Genomic DNA, 20,528 nt, shown 5'->3' on the forward strand with positions numbered 1-20,528 from the left:
TGATCTCTACAATACAACAGGGGTGCACAGCCTTTTTTTAAAAAAAAAAATGCCATTAAGCAAACAGTCTGTGGGTCCCAGGTTGGGAACCCCTGAATTAAAAGAAGATGTAAACTTAATTTCAGTGCGTTGATATCCAACCTGTTACTCTTGGTCTTTTCTTGAGCTGCTTTATTTCTCTTGAATGCAGAGGAACCCAAGATAGTTTCATCATTTTCATCTTTCTCCTCTCTTATTGTTGATGGCAAAATATGCATCATCCTGCCCTGAAAAGAATAGAGAGTCACTTTTCTAGCAATTTCTAATTTGATTTCCTTAACACGTTCTGTGAAGGATCATTTCTGACATATTTTAGACACAGATATGCTTTAAAAAATAGTTGACCTTAGTAAATACAGACTGTACAGTGACACACTGAAATACCAATCTACTAATAACAACCTTGACTAGTACCACAGCCATTTTTGTTCAAACATCCAATGTCAGTTTAAGATGCATGACAATTTTATGCAAGCTCTGCACATATTCAAATTAAGGGAACAATCAAGGAAATTCCCTCCTAATACAAGTGTAATTTCTGCTCAGTAAGACCAAGAGGAATTTTAGAAAAGATTGAACTGTAGTTTACATAATGCAATCCATGCTGAATTTTGCTGTGTTATGCCCAACTCTTTATATCAGTAGTACAATTATGCTGAAGTGAAGGCATTTTGCCAAAGAGCACATGCAGCAAACTAACCTGCTTATTAATAAACCTCCAGAGTCCAATTATGAATTACATGATCTAAGCCATGTATTAATTGGTGGCTCAGGAAATATGAACATGCACACTGGTTCTTTTAACAAACCATCTTTATCTACCTCAAAAAAGAAATACAAAAGCTACCGGAAAATCTTGACAAATAGATATCCTTCAAATTAAAGTAGTGAGTAATATGCTTACGGAAACTTCAAGTCATTCATCAAGACTGGTGTATAATAGAAACATATCACCAGATGCCAAATACCTTCAAACTCAATACCAACCAATAATTTAATATTTTCCTGCCTAAAATAGGTGGAAGATCAGTGCAGTATTGTTTCTGACGGGTTGCCTTGTATGGATTCCTCAACAGTTTAATTTGGTTATGTCAAAGAGTTCATATATAGCTCAGTAAAAGAAACAGGTTCTTCAGCCCACCAAGCACAGGATAATTTACTCTAATCCCATGTTAATACTTCCTTTTATTCCCCCAGCATTTTCAATAACCCCTGTCCAGATTTTGCCTTTCACCTACATTCCAGGGGCATTGTAGTGACAAATTAATCCATTAATCTGTACTTTTCATGAAGAATATTCAAACTTCACACAGGTAACATAGAATTGAAGCAGGGTCTCTGGTGCCATGAAGCAGCAGCTCAACTAGCTGCACAACAGTACCAACTGTCTGCTGATAAATATAAACAAAAAAATTCTTAACTGCTATCTTGAATGTAGAGAATGTAGTTCTCTGTATTAAGAATGGAAATTGTGTCTAAGCTTGAAAATGTACTTTGCTTCTTAACGTATCAATGATCAACTTTATCTTGAGTGCCAAATGTCTCTTGGTTAATGAGGAAAAAATTACAATATTGTACAAACACATGTTCATCAAGACACATTAGAAATGTCAAAACAAATTGAGGTTACTTAGGGAAATACCTTAGTTGAAACATTATTAAGTAATGCACAAATAAGATTTTAATGTTGTCAAACTTCACATTTCATGGCAGTGTTGATATCTAAAATAATTGCCTACATTCAGTCTTTTCAAATATTTAACTTTCCATTTTTATTTTATAATTATGTTTACAATTTTTAAAGAAAAGGATATATTAGTTACAATTCACTGAGGTGTATTTTTACATGCAGTTGGTCTCAGACATCATCTGAATTTAATATTTTACTGTAAATCTTTGAAATTCAACAAGGATGCGCCAAAACTATAAGGTTCTAAGGGAAATTTTCCTCAAATGTTCTAAAACTCTCATCATTGTAGAGATCATGGAGTAAGTAAGACTGTAGGAAGAAGTGATGGGGGAGAAAAATGGATAAGGATCAATAATTAACAATAACAGATCATTGTCAATGATGGGTAAAGACATGGGAGTTGGAGCAGATAATTCAGAAGTGGATGGATATCAGGCAAATGATTTGATGGTGCAGTAACAGGTGGGTGTTTGTGACCGGTAACAATGGGAAATACAAGACAACACAAGCTGGTGAAGTGCTGCTATGGACTCTCGAAAAGTGGCCCAGATAGGATAAAGGCTTTTAAATAAATAAAGCAGGCCTTGATTATTTGGTTAATATGTTTTTGTCTTTGCCTGTAAATTTCAAATACATAACTTGAGATCATGGTAGCACACATTACGTGGTCATACAGTACTGGTATGTTAAGTGTAAAAAAAAAAGCAAAAGAAAAACAAAAAGTCCAAACACCTTCCCAAAACAGCCTTGTGATACAATTCAAGAACCAAAATCCTAAAAATAACTTTCCAGGCCCAAAATGATTGCACAAACCTGATCCAGAATATTTTAAATGTTAGTTGTTATACGCAGATTGAATATATTCTTTGTAAGACTATTCTGTAATTTTTCCCCTCCCCAAAGTTAAAAGCAGGTAAAATTGGAAAATGGGAAATTTAAAAACCTTATATGATTATAATATGAAATTGAGAGGACTTGAACCACTGTGTAACAAGTAAACTGTACTCAAATGAAAACCTAAAGTTCTACTTAGAAACAAATTTATAAATGCTATTTCCCATCAAACATGTGCTCTTCAAATGTAATTCAAAGCACCAAATAACACATCATTTCAAAGTACAGGTGATTGGATCAAAACTAAGTTCAATAAAAGTGTGATCAGTGTAATTCAGTGTGATCTTCCATATGTTGATCATGTAAAATGTTAAAATGACTTTTCCAGATTTCCCTAAATAACATCAATTTTGTTATGGCATTTCCTAATGTGGTTCCACGAACAGATGTGTTTATACAAGATTGTACTTTTTTCATCCTTAACCAAAAAAGACATTTGACACACAAGATAAAGTTGATCATTTATAAGTGATGAAGAAAAGTACATTTTCAAACTCAGACAATTTCCATTCTCAAATTATGTTTCTTGTAACTTATATGCCAACATAAATTTAATAGTGATGGGATGAGACAAAAGAAACAATTTTGAAAAAAAAAACTATTGTTTGTCACTGGGATATTACTCAATCCTTTATGAAAACACATAATTAAATCACTCTACATTACAGTGTATAGCTCAGTTAAATACAACCAGAAACATGTAAAATTGCCACAAGCATACCTGAAATATACTACCATCTAACTCAGCAAGAACCCGCACAGCATGCTCAGGTATCATAAAAGTAATGAATGCAAATCCCTTTGGCTTTTTCGTTAGACCATCTATAGGAAAGTGGATCTCTGATAACGGACCTGTTGGGTGTTTAATGACAATGCATTATTTTAAATAGCTACAATTATTTTGATACAGCCAGATGTAATTCTGACTTAAGCAGATGTCATATCCGAAATATTATATGTAACATTTCAAGAAAATTTATATATTAGTGATCAATATATCATAAATAGCTATAATGATTGCATTTTGTGCATTTCTGATGACTCCAAGATCAAAGTCATCATTCATCTTCATAGAGGTCAATTCACAACATAATTGCAGCAACTATTTTGAGCAATTCAGGAAGCTTTATATATTTATCTACTAGCTTAAATGTTCAAATGATTTCATTTGTAATGCCCAAATGCTGTTTAGTAAAGGGCAGCTGAAAAACTCAGTATTCCAGTGCTTCCTTAGGAGCATGTTGAAATAATGACGGAGGAGCAGAATAACAAGCATTTATTTATTGCAGGAACTGGAACTTATTTATCTGACTTCATCCATTTGGATGCCAACATTCTTAATTGAAGAGAGAGCCGAAAATTGTGCTATTTGGTTTAGTTTTCAAAGTTCTGCCGATTTCAATTTACAGTACTGAGCTGAAATGAGTTGGATTTGGCTTATCCGTACATTGCTTGACTATCTTCACTTGCCTGGGAAGGAGGAAAGGGATCAAGTAAGCTGACCTTTCATATCCAGAAGGCATCAGCCAAGCAATACAAGGTCTCAATGGCAAGTTGACTACAGATTATGCACTGACAAGGGCTACCGCAATCTGCCTTCAATGGCAAGCAGAGCCAAGAGTGGAAATTTGCCTTGTGTCAAATTCGCAGATGGCACTGGCAACCAACAGCAACATCTTGCAAATAGCTCATAAAACTACTAGATACTCTAGTGGATATATTTCTTCTTCTGAACTTCGATTGCTGCTGTCTGTAGCCTGTAATTTCCTTTTGAAGAATTAACTTCTGAACTGCCTAAATGATCCGGCCCTTTTGGGGTCTCCCGGGGGTTTTCTGTGAACTAGACTTGAGAATGCAGGTACAGTCAGGGTAGCAATCGCTGGGGTTGGACACTACATCGAGGCCAGATAGCAGAAGATGAACTAGAGATCAGCTCCATTACTCCGTTCTGATTAAGATTAAAATAGAGCAGAAAACAAAAAGGTGTTCAGAGCCATCTGCTTTATGTGACTGGTCTCCCTCTCTTCTCACTACTAACATCAGGGAAGAGGTGCAGGAGTCTTGGGGCCCATATACCAAGTTTGGGAGCAGTTGTTGCTCTGAGCCATCAGACACCTGGACAGGCTGCACAGCTGTAGACTCACTTTCGGAGATTTTGCAATTAATGTATACAAAAACTCATGGAACTTTTTTTTTTAAGAACTACTTGCATGATTTGCTCTCTTTTGCATATTGGATACGTGAAGGTCTTGTGTGTGTTTTTTTTAAGTGAACTCTACTGTGCATCTTTGCTTAGTGGGTGCTTGCATATTATTATTGTACATAATATGCATACTTTGATAATAAATTTGAACTTTGTGTCAGAACTTTCAAGACCATCTTTTTGACCTTATTCAGAGATATTAACACCGCTAACATTACAGAAACTGATTTTATATCAATGAAAAATTGTTGATGGAAATAAATCTTAAAAATCTTCCTAATCTCTATACCAGGAATCCCAAAAATGGGGATTTCAATCCTATAACAGGTCTAGTCGATCTAGAAGGCGAAATATGAAGAGTAATTTAAATATGCCACTTTTAGGCAACTGCTTTAGTGTCGTCAGTTCTGATGACTTGCCCATCCTACTTTGCAGTCCAATTAAAAGTAACGTGCTCAGCACATTATTGTATGCTGAGAAACATTCAAGGCTGCACGACCACACATCTATTTTTACTGATTTGAATGCAATCCATTCATCACTATCAACTGTTCAAATTCCTTGTGGGATGGTGTTGATATAGGTACTAAGTTTAAATACCCTTACCCATAACCCTGAAGATTACTTAAATTTGATCAAATTATAACTGCAGTTAGCAAACTACAGCATTATATTTTTACTAACTATGGAACATCCTTCTTCAAAGAGTAGTATCAGTTAAATGCCAATTCAAGATCGGTACCAAAAATTAGAACAGAGTCACAGAGGTAATGGTCTAAGTTTTGCAAGAAAGTCTACATTCAGCTGCGTATTCCTTGCATTTATTTGAGTGTTCAAGATTTCTCACTGTTTATGTGCATAATAATGGCCATTCACCAATGTTTCCTCTGTAGCACAGGAAGAAGTAGCAGCAGAGATTTTCCACCACTTATAATGAAGGAATCCACTCTTATCAACACATGTCAGATTGGAAGCAAATGGCTAGGAAAAACTAAAGTTCAAATAGTATGTTTTTAGATTTAGTTTATTTAATTGTTTTAAGAGTTCTGAAATGTAATAGTTATTTTAACATCTTTTTAAAACTTGGAAAACAAACATTAAGTAGGTTTCAACCATCCAACCCATTGCCCACATACCACACCAGCCCAAACCACATTGACAATTTTAAGCTTCCATTCCATGACCACCTTGCATGCAAATCAGGCTGCAACCACAGACGATACCAAGCCCCACCTTCTGTACTCCACTGGTGATTTTAAGTCAAGTGATCAAAGGCTTATTTTGGTGTTTTTAAATGTCTACTAAGTGCTATTTAAAAACAGTTGAAATTAATAAACAAAATATTTTAAATAATTAAAACTGCTGTTAATTACAAAATAACTTTGCAGAGGTATTAAAAACAAAAAAAAACTTTGCCAAACTTAACTTTTTAATTAAGGTCAGTGGCCTCATTCAAGTGTTTTGAACTACAACATTGCTTGGATGTAAATTAATACAATTTTGCAGAAAACTTTGTAAAAGTAATAACAAAACTGGAGCTTGCAATATTTATGACTGATAAGCAGAAAAGTGAAGGAATATTAACTGCTCACCGTATTTAGAAAAAACTTTTTCCAAGTCATCTTCTGTACAGGTGTATGGTAAGTTTCGGACAAACAACCTTCCTGAATCAGAGACATCCTCTTCCACCTCATCTGCTTTCTTTTGCCTCATCAGCCATTTTTGGTTATCATTTTTCCTTACTGGCTTAGTTTTGACTGCATTATTCACTCTGAAAATTTCAATATATCTTCTACCTTTAAACAAATAGTGAAATATTTTGGGATCAACAAAACAGACACCATTCAGGATATTAAATCTTTGCTTTACAAGGACAGTTATAAGACAAGGACTATTGCTCTATCAAGATCCCTTACCCATGTACTCTTTATTTCTCTTCAATGCCTTTTCAAGATCATCTTCTGACTGGAAGTCTACATATACATACCCTGTAAAAGAAAATGTTCCAGAAAACTGAATTTATTTATCAAATATAGGATCACGTTACTCAACATGATGAATATCAACATTTTGTCAAACTCAAAAACAACTTAAAGTTACATAACATTTTCTTTGTAGCAATATGTTCCTAAACCAATAAAACAGATACTGAAGCAATGAAGTGATGAAAGTTGGTTAAATAGATGGTTTTTAATTAGATTTTGTTTTAATAAAATGGGTAGGGGGAAGCATACTCTATCAGTGAAAGATAACTGTAGAATTACAGTCCTATTTCATATTAGTGAGAGATACAAAAATGCATACAACTCTTTAAAGCAAATACTTTGTGAAGGAAAATGTGAAGAATTGGTAACAGACCTGTAGTGTTGCCAGTTGCATTTTTGATAATCCGAATGGCTACAGGTTTCAAAGGCACGAAAAACTCCCTCACTTGCTTCTGAAGAGAGATCAGAAAATGAAATCAATGCACATTAAAATTACAGAGAATTAAAATTGTGGGTTTTACAAAAAAAAAAGCTTTTCTCCCCCTTACAGTCAGAATTATTTTTTCCAACCCTATGTCGGCCCCTTTTTCTCCCCATAACTATTTGTTGCCCCATCAGAATTTAACATTTTTTGTTTCTTTCCCAACCTTAACTTCATTCTCATCAATAATTTTACAAGTTGTAAATTTAAAATAAACTATTACAGCTCTTTCAGCAATGTTTCCAAAAATCAAGTTACAATGCATCAATATCTGCTCACTATGCCTTTAAAAAAGCTGAAATCAATTTTCACTACCTACATAAAACACAGAATATCCAAATGCAGGTAGAAATTCATTTCCTGTGCCCCTGCCAAATACTGCAAAAGTAAACTCTCAAATGGTACATCTGTTCACAAAATAGACTATATAATCAATGCAACAGAAAACAAACCTCTTTCACATTAAAGCAGGCACCTCGGAGCTTCAAAGTATAAGGTGTGGCAGCTTCATTTCCAGGAGTTCCCTTCTAAAAATAATTATACAACAGAATCTATGTTAAGAAACCACACATCTATTAATGTTTAATTTCATTTTTCATTACATTTTATACTTGTATAAGAAAGTTTTATGAACTAGAATGGTGGAATTAAAAAAAATTCATCACCAAGTCAAAAAGATTAGCCAAATAATACAAAATTATTTATTTTTCATTAGTCATTCACAAAATATTTTAAAAATCTGGATGGTTTTATATTCTGAAATACCAAGGCAAGCAGCTAATCACAAGTCCTCTTTTTCACTTCCAAAAACTATCTAATTATTATGGACTTTATTTTTATTCACAAAATCTTTAAAAAGGCAACCCGGACAGACCCCCAGGTTACAAATCAATGACTTAATTGGAAAACAGTGATCACAATAGTGTCCCTGGACAAAGATAAATGAAAGCACTAAGGAATAACAAACACTGAAACATTTTCAAACCTCTAGTTGTTTCTTCTTCCTCCATTCAGGTCCTGATTTCTCAAGTTTTCCACCTTGTTCCTTTTCTTTATTATTTGTGTATAACATATTTCCTTCAGATGATAACTTAATGTCTTCATCACTTTCAGATCCTTCATCAATTTCAGAATTCTCATCTGCTTTCTTAACTACTTTTGATCTTAAATAATCCATGTCCGAAACTGTTTTTGCCAATGCAAGCTTTTCTTTTGTTTTATTTTGTGCATCTAGAAGTTAAAATATTACAAGCAAGCAACTTTTTTCTCAGTCACGGCCAACACCACTTAATTACAATGAAAGATTCATATGCATTCAAGACCATACAATACAGGGTAAAACTTATTTCTTGCCCGCTGTCTTTTTGCAGTGAGATGCAGAGTCAAAATAAATCCTATTACAGGTACAATATAATCAGCTTATATTCAGTCCTTTCTTCCACAGATATGTTAAGTATATTGATGAACTTGACAGACAGTAACTAAAGACACATTGTCCACATTCCTGTTTTCTAGCTCTAATATAATCTAAAACCTGTCCTCTGGGATGCAACTAAATTACATTACAAATAAAACACCATACATTAACAATCTGAAGTGAGGCTCTATGATCTATAATACTGGAATCAAAAATATATTCATCACCAAGTTAAAAAAATTTGACAAACAATAAAAAATTATTTTTACTTAATGTCATTAGCAAAAATATGGCTAATTTGCAATTTTAGTGTCCAGTATTTAGCACAAGCTCCCCTCTCTTGCATCAATCCCTATGAGTTATCCAAACGTCAGTATGCAGCCTGCTTCGTGGTAGAAAGTTGTTCTTGCAATTTTCAGATTTCCACATTTACACACACATACTTGGAAAACCTCTAGTTGCAAGCAATTATGCAGGGTATTAGAATTAGTAACTAATTCTGGATTGAAGTTAATCATAAAACATACAAATTATTAAAATAGGATACACTGCAGTACAAGAATTACAGTAGGTACTTACCTTTTGTTCCCTTGATATCTTCCGTCTCACTCAGTTCTTCAGAATCATCTGAATCAAAGTTCAGATAATCATCTACCTTCTTTACCTCTTCCTTTTTCCCCGGTAAGGTGTCATTGGACCAGGTTGGTGCTTTGCTACGTTTCTCATGCACGGCTAGAAATTCTTCAAACTCCCTATCTTTCTTCAACTTCAGAAAAAAAAAAGCCAAATCACATTTCCAGCACAAGTTGCATACAGATTATTGGATGGAAAAAAAATCAAAGTATTCCAAGAGAGCAGCAAATTTCTACTCACAGATTCTAGGTCTTCAATGGCAAATTTCTTTACTTTGTCCTGTAATAGCAAATTGGAATAAGTTTTTATAGTGCCTTTTGCCTAACCGCTAAAGCCAAACTTATCAAAAGTGCTGCCTCTTAATTTTCCCTCGAAACTTGCAATTAAAGACCTTCACTGATACTGTACGATGATCAACTTCTACCATGGGGTGTCAGCAAAGTACTTATATAAAATAGATTTATATATGAAATTCACTTCAGCATTATTGTATTTCAGCCCTTCTCCTCTTTATTCCCAATATCTTAATAATTAAAATATATTACATCCAGAACATACTACAGCAACTTAGCAAGTCAAGCAGCATGTAAAGAAGGGAACAGACAGTTAATTAACACTTCAGGCCAAGACACTTCATTGGGACTGGAAACAAAGGACAGAAGCCAGAATAAGAAGGCTGGGGAAGGGGAAGGAATAAAAGCTGGCAAATGATAAGTGAAACCAGGTGAGGGGGAAGTCAGAGGGGTGGGTGGGGAGCAGAGGAAATGATGCAAGAAGCTGAAAGGTGGTAACTGAAAGAGCTAAAGGACTAGAGAAGGGACCTAATAGGCGAGGACAGTGGACCATGGACTAAAATATAAGACCATAAGACCCTAAGATATAGGAGCAGAAGTAGACCATTCAGCCCATTGAGTCTTCTCCACCATTCAATTATGGCCGATCCTATTATTCCAGTCATTCCCACTCCCCTGCCTTCTCCCCGTACCCTTTGATGCCCTGGTTAATCAAGAACCTATCTATCTCTGACTGAAATGTACGCAATGACTTGGCCCCCACAGCCACTTGTGGTAAGAAATTCGACAGATTTACCACCATCTGATTAAAGTAATGTTTCTGCAATATAGAATGATAATGTTTAGCTGTCATTTATTATGCTTGGAATAATAACTTTTTGAATTACACTTAGAACATAATTATATATCACATTTAAAATGACTGGAATCATATTGAAAATCTAAAATTAAATAAATTTATCATCAGTTAAGCTATTTGTAATCAGATTTACAAAGGCCTGGTATTCAATACAATTGTCACATACCTTTTCCTTAATTGGACCTTGTTGTTCTTTTGGCATTTTTAGATTTTCCTCCATTGAATTTTTCTGTGAGTGCTTACTCCACGGTTTGGGCAAACCTGGGTCCCCAAATGATTTACATAACTCCACCTATAACAAACAGTTTGTCTATTAGTGTTAGCTCAAAGTTACAGCAGTGAAAATTTTCTTCACACCTTTTAATGGACAATTCAAAATTTAACAAAGGTCAATTTTTCATCCAAATTGCAAACAGTATATAAAATTTTCTCATAATTTGCATGGTTTAAAATATTATGCTTGCCCTATTACATAAATACGAGATTCCCATATTTACCTAATGGAACCCTGTATGCCAATCACCAACCATCTCACTCGGTGACAATCTTACCTAGTTTTTTTTCTAATTTCCTTTAGACAACAGCAGAATAAATTTCGGTACAACAGCGCACAGCAGTCTGTATCATATTAATTGAAGGCATTAAAAATACCTCGCAGACAACTCTGCAGCACAGCTCTATTTTACAAATGGGATTTTCTTCTTCTTAAATAAACAAAACAGAAATACCAGCTACAAGGGACAGGAGCCAAAGCCAAAGCTGGTCTTCGGACACCAAGGACACATTTTCAGTGTGCACTTCTCTTCCCTGATCAGCAAAATCAACTTCCAACACAGATAACCACATATTACAGCAAAAAGCGTCACTAGATGATTAAGATAATAGCCACATTTACTTTATGAAGTTTTCTTTTATAAACTTATCGAGGTATGACTAATAAAGAACAAATTCATTATTAGTCGCAGAAGTAATAATGCAGGAGAGAAACATGATATTTAAATTACCAACAACTTCTTCAAGTTTTCCACCTGTCCCTCATCATTTTCTATGCTATTCAATCTGGTATACTACTCCTACTTTCTCCATTTTGTTTTCATTTTGATGTCAGAGTGGTTCAACTGCTGCCTTAGCACTCCAGCAAAAGGGTTCAGTCCCAACCATGGATTCTGTTTGCACATCCTCCATGACCGTGTGGGTTTGTAGGCTAATTGGCCATTGTGAATTGTCTCTAGTATATAGGTGTTCGGTGGAATCCAGTGGGAACTGAAGTATGAAGAATAAAAATGTTAGTCTAGAACATGTAAGTGGGTGCTTGACGTTCGGATATATGGAGCTATGAGATTATCTTCAGTGAAGTATCTATGTAGCTACATTCCTGTGTTTAGAACGGTCAAGTGTCTGCTTTAGCTTCTTTTCATTACATCAGGGACAGCTAGGGTCTACCTTCACCCTTACATTAATTTATATGCTGCCTTTCAATGACATGAGCCACAAGCAAATGATCAGCCACCATACGTACATAGGCAGTTTAGACCTACCAATCTGCCACCTCACACAATAAATATATAACACAAAGTTAGACAGGAGTAAGACTTTTTCCAACTGTGGAGTTGTAGGTGTGGATCAGAAAGTCAGTAGCAAGCAATAAGCAGACCTTGATACTAACTTTACAAAACAAACTTTCCTTAAATTTAACAATCATTGAGGCACACATGTGCTTTTACCAATAAAGGCTAAATTGATTTTAACGTTAGTTATGAAGTCTATAGATCATCAGTGCAAACGATGGCAACATGTTCACGAAGCAACAGAAGATTTTTCATGGAAAACAATGTAAGAAACAGCACAAAAATTAGCAATTAAACTTTCATACAATAAGAATGTCATTCATCCTGCCCTTTCTACTAGTTTTGTCTAATATCCAAATCTTCCTATTCTCTGGTGCCCAAAAATCTATCAATCTCAGCCTCAAATGTTAAATATCCATGGAAATCTGGAAGTAATAAAATTATAACAAACCTAGAAATAATTTAAATTGATCCAACATTTAATTGCAAATGAGCATATAGACAATAAATGTTATAAGCATTCATCGAAGAATTAAAAATAATTGTAAATACCATTGCTTTGCAAAAGTTAGGTTATCTGGGTTGTGTGGGTTTGGAATTGTTCTACACACAGAAGGCAGTGGATGGCTGTTGATACTATTCTGCACAGAGGTCACTGACCAGTGATGTTCCACAGTGATTTGTTCTGATACCCAATGCTTTGTGATTTTTACAAATGACTTGGATCAGGAAGTCTTTCCCAGGAAGGGTGGATAGTATGCTTACAGATACCACAAAAGTTGGTTGTGTTGCAATAGTGCATGCAGATGGCTGTCATTGGTTACAAAGGGATAATGATAAGATGCAGAGCTTGGCTGAGAAGTGCTGGATGCAGTTTAATCCAGAAAAGTGTGATGTGATACCCTTTGAAAAGTTGAACTTGAAGACAGAATACAAGATTAATGGCAGGATTCTTAGCAGTGGGAGAAACAGTGGGATCTTAAGAGTCCATGCCCATAGATCCAGGACCAAGGTGCAAAGTACATACAGTCACAGTGTACATATAGTTATGATAGCACATGCAGTCACACAAAAAAACAATATTAGTCAAGTCCCTGAATGACATGGCCTGTAGATTGATGGTACATGGAATGTTGCCCAGAGCCGTATTTCTGCAAGAGTAAGTACATAGCAGTTCCTCAACACATGCTGGTTCAGCCACATACAAATGCAATCGAGCTAGTTTTCCAATGAGTGAACACTGGAGGGCAGCACCGACAGGAGGGGCTGGCCCCTAACCCTGTGGGACTGCTGTGCCTTCCTCTGCTGTTTCTCATACTTCCTCCGGCGTCTCCTCTCCTGGCCAACTGCAATAGATGACTCTGGCACAAGGGCCTGTTATGTACAACCGTGGCCATGAATCTCACCCGCTGTCAGTTTCAACAATGAACCGGACTTGCAGTATTCTACATTACCGATATCCAACAGGGTCTTGCAATCACAAGAAAAACATCCAAGACAATCATATGCATCATTTTTTGGACTACTCACTGTCTCCAACCCCACCTTCCCCAAGTGGCTCTAGCAGGCAACAACACAGTACACAATTAAAATTTAGCAGAAAACCATTTAGAATAGAGCAATGTTTCCCATGGTTTTTTTTTGGTAAAAATGGCTCTTAGGTACTGAGACTCTATTTAAGGCAACTTTTATTCACATGAAAGCTGTGAAAATGCACCCAGTAGAGTAACAAGGTAACAAATTGCAGAAGCTCTTGGATTTTACTGTGCCATGTACAAACAACAGAAGTTGCAGTGAGTTTCACAATGTAATGGGAGAGAATGCTGATGGTTTTGGCAGGTAATTATAATCTTATTTCCAGGCTATTGTTTTTTAAGTCTACTCCAGAATTCATATTTCTTGCTTCTAGGTGCTTCTTCTTTCCAGTACTTAGTTGTAAGTATAACTCAACTGATGTGCAATACTATGTTGTTTCAGAGTTGAATTAAAAAGTTTCTGCCTATTACCAATTCCTATACAACCATATAACAATTACAGCACGGAAACAGGTCATATCGGCCCTTCTAGTCCGCACCGAACGCTTACCCTCACCTAGTCCCACCTACCTGCACTCAGGCCATAACCCTCCATTCCTTTCCTGTCCATATCCTTATCCAATTATTTTTTTAAATGACAAAAATTGAACCTCCCTCTACCACTTCTACTGGAAGCTCGTTCCACACAACTACCACTCTCTGAGTAAAGAAATTCCCCCTCGTGTTACCCCTAAACTTTTGCCCCTTAACTCTCAACTCATGTCCTCTTGTTTGAATCTCCCCTACTCTCAATGGAAAAAGCCTACCCATGTCAACTCTATCTATCCCCCTCATAACTTTAAATACCTCTATCAATTCCCCCCTCAACCTTCTACGCTCCAAAGAATAAAGACCTAACTTGTTCAACCTTTCTCTGTAACTTAGGTGCTAAAACCCAGGTAATATTCTAGTAAATCTCCTCTGTACTCTCTCTAACTTGTTGACATCTTTCCTATAATTCGGTGACCAGAACTGTACACAATACTCCAAATTTGGCCTCACCAATGCCACTCCTATACTCAATACTCTGATTTATAAAGGCCAGCATACCAAAAGCTTTCTTCACCACCCTATCCACATGAGATTCCACCTTCAGGGAACTATGCACCATTATTCCTAAATCACTCTGTTCTACTGCATTCCTCAATGCCCTACCATTTATCATGTATGTCCTATTTTGATTATTCCTATCAAAATGTAGCATCTCACACTTACCAGCATTAAACTCCATCTGCCATCTTTCAGCCCACTCTTCTAACTGGCCTAAATCTCTCTGCAAGCTTTGAAAACCTACTTCATTATCCACAATGCCACCTATCTTAGTATTATCTACATACTTACTAATCCAATTTACCACCCCATCATCCAGATCATTAATGTATATTCCTAACCACAAATAAAACATCTGTCTATTGGTTCCATACTTACATTTCTAATTTTCAGCTCATCAACTTACCATCGTCCAAATATCCAAAAATTCTAACCGCACACATCATCCATGACAATGCTGATCTACAGTGCTACTTACCCAACTTTCAAAAAGACTTCTGCCCTCTTTTATTCTGCTATGGCACCATCTTTCTCTACACAATAGCTTTTATTCTTTTCTGTTTTCCTACATCAGTCTTTTAAACTCCAATAATGGGGTCTGGAGTCCCATCAGTTTAAGTTGCTTTATGTACAACTTAGTACATCCCCTTTAGCCTTAACTGCCTCTTTACAAAAGTTTACAATAAAATAAATAAATTTCTTCACACCACTTCTTGGAAACTAACTGCAGTTCAAGTCAGTAAGTTATGTACTCCCAGGAAGATATACTCTAATATCTGTTGTTGTTACTTTTCCACCAGAGAAAAAGTAGGTTTGAAAGATGTGTCAGAATCACCCGGAATTGACAGTGGTACTGATTGACAGTAGTCCACTGTTACTTTGCTTGTTTTTCTAGATATTCTATCAACAAGTTAGCAGGATGACCAACCTTCACATAATTGCATTATGTACACTAAATTCCCAGCATGAAGCTAGCTCTCTTTAAGAGCATCTTTAATTGTCATATGGCATATAATCTGGAAAACAAACCACTGCCATCAAAATGCTACACCAACATTACTGCAGATGAAACAGATTGACAGAACAAAATAAACAAGAAATCCAGTATCTTAAAACAGCACATCAGTACAAAACAATGTATAAAACGTTGAATATTGGGTAATGTTCACAGAATCACCTTCAAAGATTGCAAGACCATTCAAAACATTAAACCAAGGACAACTGTAAAATCTTGCTGCAACACACATAAAATGCTGGAGGAACTCAGCAGGTCAGGCAGCATCGATAGAAATGAATAACATGCAAACGTTCTTCAGGACTGAAGTGGAATGGGGAAGACACTAGAATAAAAAGGTGGGGGATTCTGGCATCTTCCCCTTTCCATTTCAGTCTGAAACATCAACTGTTTATTAATTTCCATAGATTTTCTCTTACCTACTGAGTTCCTCCAGCATTTTGTGTGTGTTGCTTTGGATTTCCAGCATTTGCAGACTTTCTCGTGTTTATGAAATCATTTTAATATGATTTTGGTTTAATTAAATTAACAAGACTCAAGAATACTTACTGTAATCTTAGAAGTATCAATATAGGTCTTATTGAAATGTTTTAAAGCTGCTTGTGCTTCCTCTTCCGTTCTGAACCCGACAAATCCAAATTTTCTAAACTTTCCATTCTTCGTGAATTTCAATATGCAGTCGGTTAATGTTCCAAAGGCACCAAAGAGAGATTTAAAGCGTTCTTCTTTCATCTGAAAAATGAAAAATTACATTTGATTTTGGGTTGTTTATACAAAATGTACATTTGTCTAATACTCTAGTCAGACATTAGTTGCGCAGCTGAAGTATTACATGCAGTTCTGGTCGGTAAAGTACAGGAAGAATGTAATAGCATTGGAGGATACAGAGGAAACTCACCAGGTTGTCATCTGGGATTCAGCAGTTCAGTTATGAGACTGGGAAAGATAGGCTTTTTCTCCCTGGAGCAGAGAAGGTTAAGAAAGGCCACTTCCAAGTTATGGCAGGGCTCCATTCCTGGGATCTGTTTGTACCAAATAATAATATACAGCAGTCTCCCAAGTACTCATATGTATGGACTGTATACGTCAGGCATTTTTGAGCAGTATATAAAAGGTAGACTGCAGAAAACTATAGATAAAACTTTACGAGATAGGTTTACGAGTAAGAGACACAGAAGGGATTTGAGAAGGGCTGTCACACAGAGAGTGGTTAATATTTGGAATATACTGCCAGAGAGAGTGGTTAAAGTTGGGTCACTGACAGGATTTAAGAGCCATCTAAATGAGTACTTGAAATCCTTCGGCATAGAGGATTATGAACCAAGTGTAGTGCAATAGGGCTAATACTGAAGGGTGCCCACTGGTCAGTATGCATAAGTCGGGAAGAATGATTGCCTTGTCTGTTTTTAATTGTGAGCGCAAGACCCTATTGGACACTGATATACAGAATACTACATGTCCGGTTGACTGGTCCGCAAGACTGACAGTAGGGGAGCCGCAATGATTTAGTTGTTATGTGGACCAGGTTCTCATGCTGTGGTATCACCTGTTGCAGCCACCCAGGAGGGATCAGAGGCCTCTGAGTTCACTGGAATCTGAACTGGGTTGGGGGCTCGCCCCTCCCGTCAGTGCTGCCCTCCAGTGTTTACTCAGTCGAAGGCAAGCTGGACCAGGACAACATCCAATGCACCATCAATCTCGGGCCATGCAACTTACAGACTTCTTCATTGGTAAAAGGGTTAAGGGTTACAAGTTCAAATTTAATTGTCTTTCAACCATACATGAATACAGTACAGCCAAAAAAAAAGCATTCATTTGGGGCCAAGGTGCAAGCATAGTATTAACAGCACATACAGTTACAATAGCAGAAAAACACACAGTGGTAAAAAATATGCTTTTTGATGAAGTTGCTGATGAAGTTTTTGATGGGAGTATTGTGGAGTTATGTAAATATAGCAGATATTAACTCAAAAAAGAACCAGACAAGTTCTTATCGTAAATGTAAGTTCATGAAACTTGTAATTAACCTTCAGGTTTTTTTAAATATAAATTGTAAGCAGTAAATTGGTTATAAGCATAGGCTGCTCCACAGACAAAGAGATTGCATATGCAGGAGCCAAATTTTGATAATGGGTTTATGTTAATTGGCTTGCATCAAACAAATGGGGCTAAGCTATTTGCCCCATTGTGACTGAGTTCAATCTGGCAGACCAAACAGATGTTGTCATATAGCATATCAAACATGGTCACAGGTATAGGCAATCAATAGTTTTGTGTGCTTATATTTGAGCACTCAATTAATTTTAGGTGTCTGGCTCTCTTGTCAATAGATTTTAGAACACTTGTGTTAATTAGTTTCTCCCAAAAGTGTTTGGACCTTCCGACGCGTCTTATCCATTACAATGTGCCTCCACTATGTATCTCAAAGGAACGATCAGTCAACCAAAAATGAAATCAGTGTGTATTTGAACCATAGTCTGAACTGTAGGCAGAGGGTATGGCCAGAGAGGGAGTTGGGGAGGGGTCGACAGGAATAGAGGGCAAGTATGTGGCCAGACACAGGATCCATGTGTGCCTGCAGCTATGGTCCAATGCTTTGACATGCTGAAAAAATAAAACTGAAACTTACAAAGATGTTGTCATTATCCCTGGAGAGCTTCAGACCTATATGTCACTACAGCTTTAGTGTCACTACTAGCTACAACTCTTGATTCTTTAGAATTTGAGAGTAGCAAATGCAGGTGTTTTATCATAAAAGTGCTATAGTTTATACCTATAGGGAGAAGTGCTGTCGATGTCTCGGCCCAAAACGTCAACAGCACTTCTCCCTATAGATGCTGCCTGGCCTGCTGTGTTCCACCAGCATTTTGTGTGTGGTGTTGTTTGAATTTCCAGCATCTGCAGATTTCCTTGTTTATAGAAGTTTCTACCTTCTAGATTTCTCACTCCAAGTATGTCGCTGGGTTCTTCTTCCAATACAACCTAACAACTTACACATAATACCTGGTATCACAGGGACATAACTTTCAAAGTAAGTTCGATGGGTAGAGAAGCTAACAGCCTCTGCATACAAAGTATTGCGGGACTGAAGATCAAGCAAAATCAGTTGCAGGACGGAAAACAAAGACCAAGGTGAAAAGTCACCTTGCAATTCAGATGTTAGAGTATTCTTCCGCCTACAGACAGAAATGTGAACACAGAAATCAGAAAGTGAATAAATTAGATGAATTATGAATTTAACCCCAATCTCGAATAAGCTCATCAAAAGCCACTGGCAATCTGTGTCATCAAAAACTTCGCTCCCATTGCTACAAGTCGCAAGATCTAATTTACTAATCACCCCACCAGGCTTGCCAGCTGACCCGCATTAGTTCCCAATTTCAGAAATTTTACCCGACTTTCAAAGCTTTCCATAACATGGGGTCGCCTCATCCATGACCTCCTATAAACCTATAACCCCAGCACTACTTCCACTCTATCCAAAGGCAGGGTGCATCAGTGCACCCGATCGCCGGTGCCTCCTCAAGCCCAAGAAGCCTCACTGAAAGCCCTCAGCATTTCAGCCGTGGCGTTGTGGGAAGCAGAGTGAAGGTTCCCGAGTCCTCGGCTACTTGACTCGCCCCCGAGACGCTTTGGGGCGTCCGGTCACGTTGTAAACGCCTGACCGAGATACCATACAGAGATTCTCCCCCTTTCCCTCCCGTACCTACCCCGTTCGGGAGGTTCTTGACGATCAGCCGTGACATCCCGCCGCCGGTCGGTGTGTTGCCGTCAGCGCCCGGTAAACGGCCGCACGCGCTGCCGGTGTGTTGCCGTCAGCGCCCGGTAAACGGCCGCACGCGCCGCCGGTCGGTCGGTGTGTTGCCGTCAGCGCCCGGTAAACGGCCGCACGCGTCGCCGGTCGGTCGGTGTGTTGCCGTCAGCGCCCGGTAAACAGCCGCACGCGCCGCCGGTGTGTTGCCGTCAGCGCCCGGTAAACGGCCGCACGCGCCGCCGGTGTGTTGCCGTCAGCGCCCGGTAAACGGCCGCACGCGTCACCGGTCGGTCGGTGTGTTGCCGTCAGCGCCCGGTAAACAGCCGCACGCGCCGCCGGCGTGGTGTCTCCCAAACCCGATTACGAGCTCCCGTCCGCCCCCACGCGCTTTCGGTCTCACTTCCCAGAATGCCCCGTCACGGGCGGTATGGCGAACGGCGAGGGACAAGCCGTCTCCGCGCACACTTCAAAACGGCGAAACCGTCGGTTGGAGTTCCGCGCGAGCCGAGTTGTCCGCCGTCGACGCACGTTCCTCATGCCGAGCCGCGGCGATGGTTTCGACAGGTCAACTACCGAAACATACTTCCCTGTGAAAACTACCACCTAAAGCAAAATAGCGGACGTGGTCAAATCTTCACCGAAAAGGTAATATTCTTCTTCAACACGTACAACAAGCTGGAGGAACACAGCATCTGTAGTGGACTTTGTGGTTAATATTCTTCTTCAGTGCTTCTTGGAAAAGTTGCATCGTTGGAGAATTCAGTTCCGCAAAAAAATGTGAAATAGTCTAGATTTATGCTCTAAAACTTAGAATCATAAAATATTACAGCAAGTACAGGTAACAAACTTATGTTTATATAACTACCTGCTGTATATCAATATATTTACATACGATATAAACAGTATTTACATAAACAGATAAGCGATGAATTCTTCTCTTCCCAATTCCATAATAAAGGTGTCTTTTTCTGTTTTCGTGGATGTCTGCAGAGAAAAAGAACTTAAGGATGTATTTTGTACACATTTCTCTGACATTAAATGTACCTATTGAACTATTCTTTGAAAAAATCAAA

General features: G+C 37.7%; 1 protein-coding gene across 2 annotated transcripts in view; it reads right to left on the bottom strand.

Moving 5' to 3' along the window:
* The window catches only part of rbm19 (RNA binding motif protein 19), a 290,972-nt gene extending 271,410 nt beyond the window's left edge, over window positions 1-19,562 (bottom strand). The window contains exons 1-13 of one of the 2 annotated variants that reach the window (XM_059988287.1): window positions 19,504-19,562; window positions 19,412-19,459; window positions 16,251-16,433; window positions 10,661-10,786; window positions 9,583-9,621; window positions 9,289-9,475; window positions 8,278-8,522; window positions 7,745-7,819; window positions 7,185-7,263; window positions 6,743-6,814; window positions 6,419-6,622; window positions 3,345-3,475; window positions 142-266 (exon numbers count right to left, since the gene is read on the bottom strand). In XM_059988287.1, coding sequence (XP_059844270.1) covers window positions 142-266; window positions 3,345-3,475; window positions 6,419-6,622; window positions 6,743-6,814; window positions 7,185-7,263; window positions 7,745-7,819; window positions 8,278-8,522; window positions 9,289-9,475; window positions 9,583-9,621; window positions 10,661-10,786; window positions 16,251-16,433; window positions 19,412-19,447 — 1,502 coding nt within the window. In that variant the 5' untranslated portion in view covers window positions 19,448-19,459; window positions 19,504-19,562. Of the gene's footprint in view, window positions 1-141; window positions 267-3,344; window positions 3,476-6,418; window positions 6,623-6,742; window positions 6,815-7,184; window positions 7,264-7,744; window positions 7,820-8,277; window positions 8,523-9,288; window positions 9,476-9,582; window positions 9,622-10,660; window positions 10,787-16,250; window positions 16,434-16,599; window positions 16,724-19,411; window positions 19,460-19,503 lie in introns of those variants that run through there. The other variant, XM_059988288.1, reaches the window with a different exon arrangement.
* Window positions 19,563-20,528: the final 966 nt, after the last annotated feature.

This window comes from Hypanus sabinus, chromosome 13 (genome assembly GCF_030144855.1).
Source record: "Hypanus sabinus isolate sHypSab1 chromosome 13, sHypSab1.hap1, whole genome shotgun sequence".
NCBI lineage: Eukaryota > Metazoa > Chordata > Chondrichthyes > Myliobatiformes > Dasyatidae > Hypanus > Hypanus sabinus.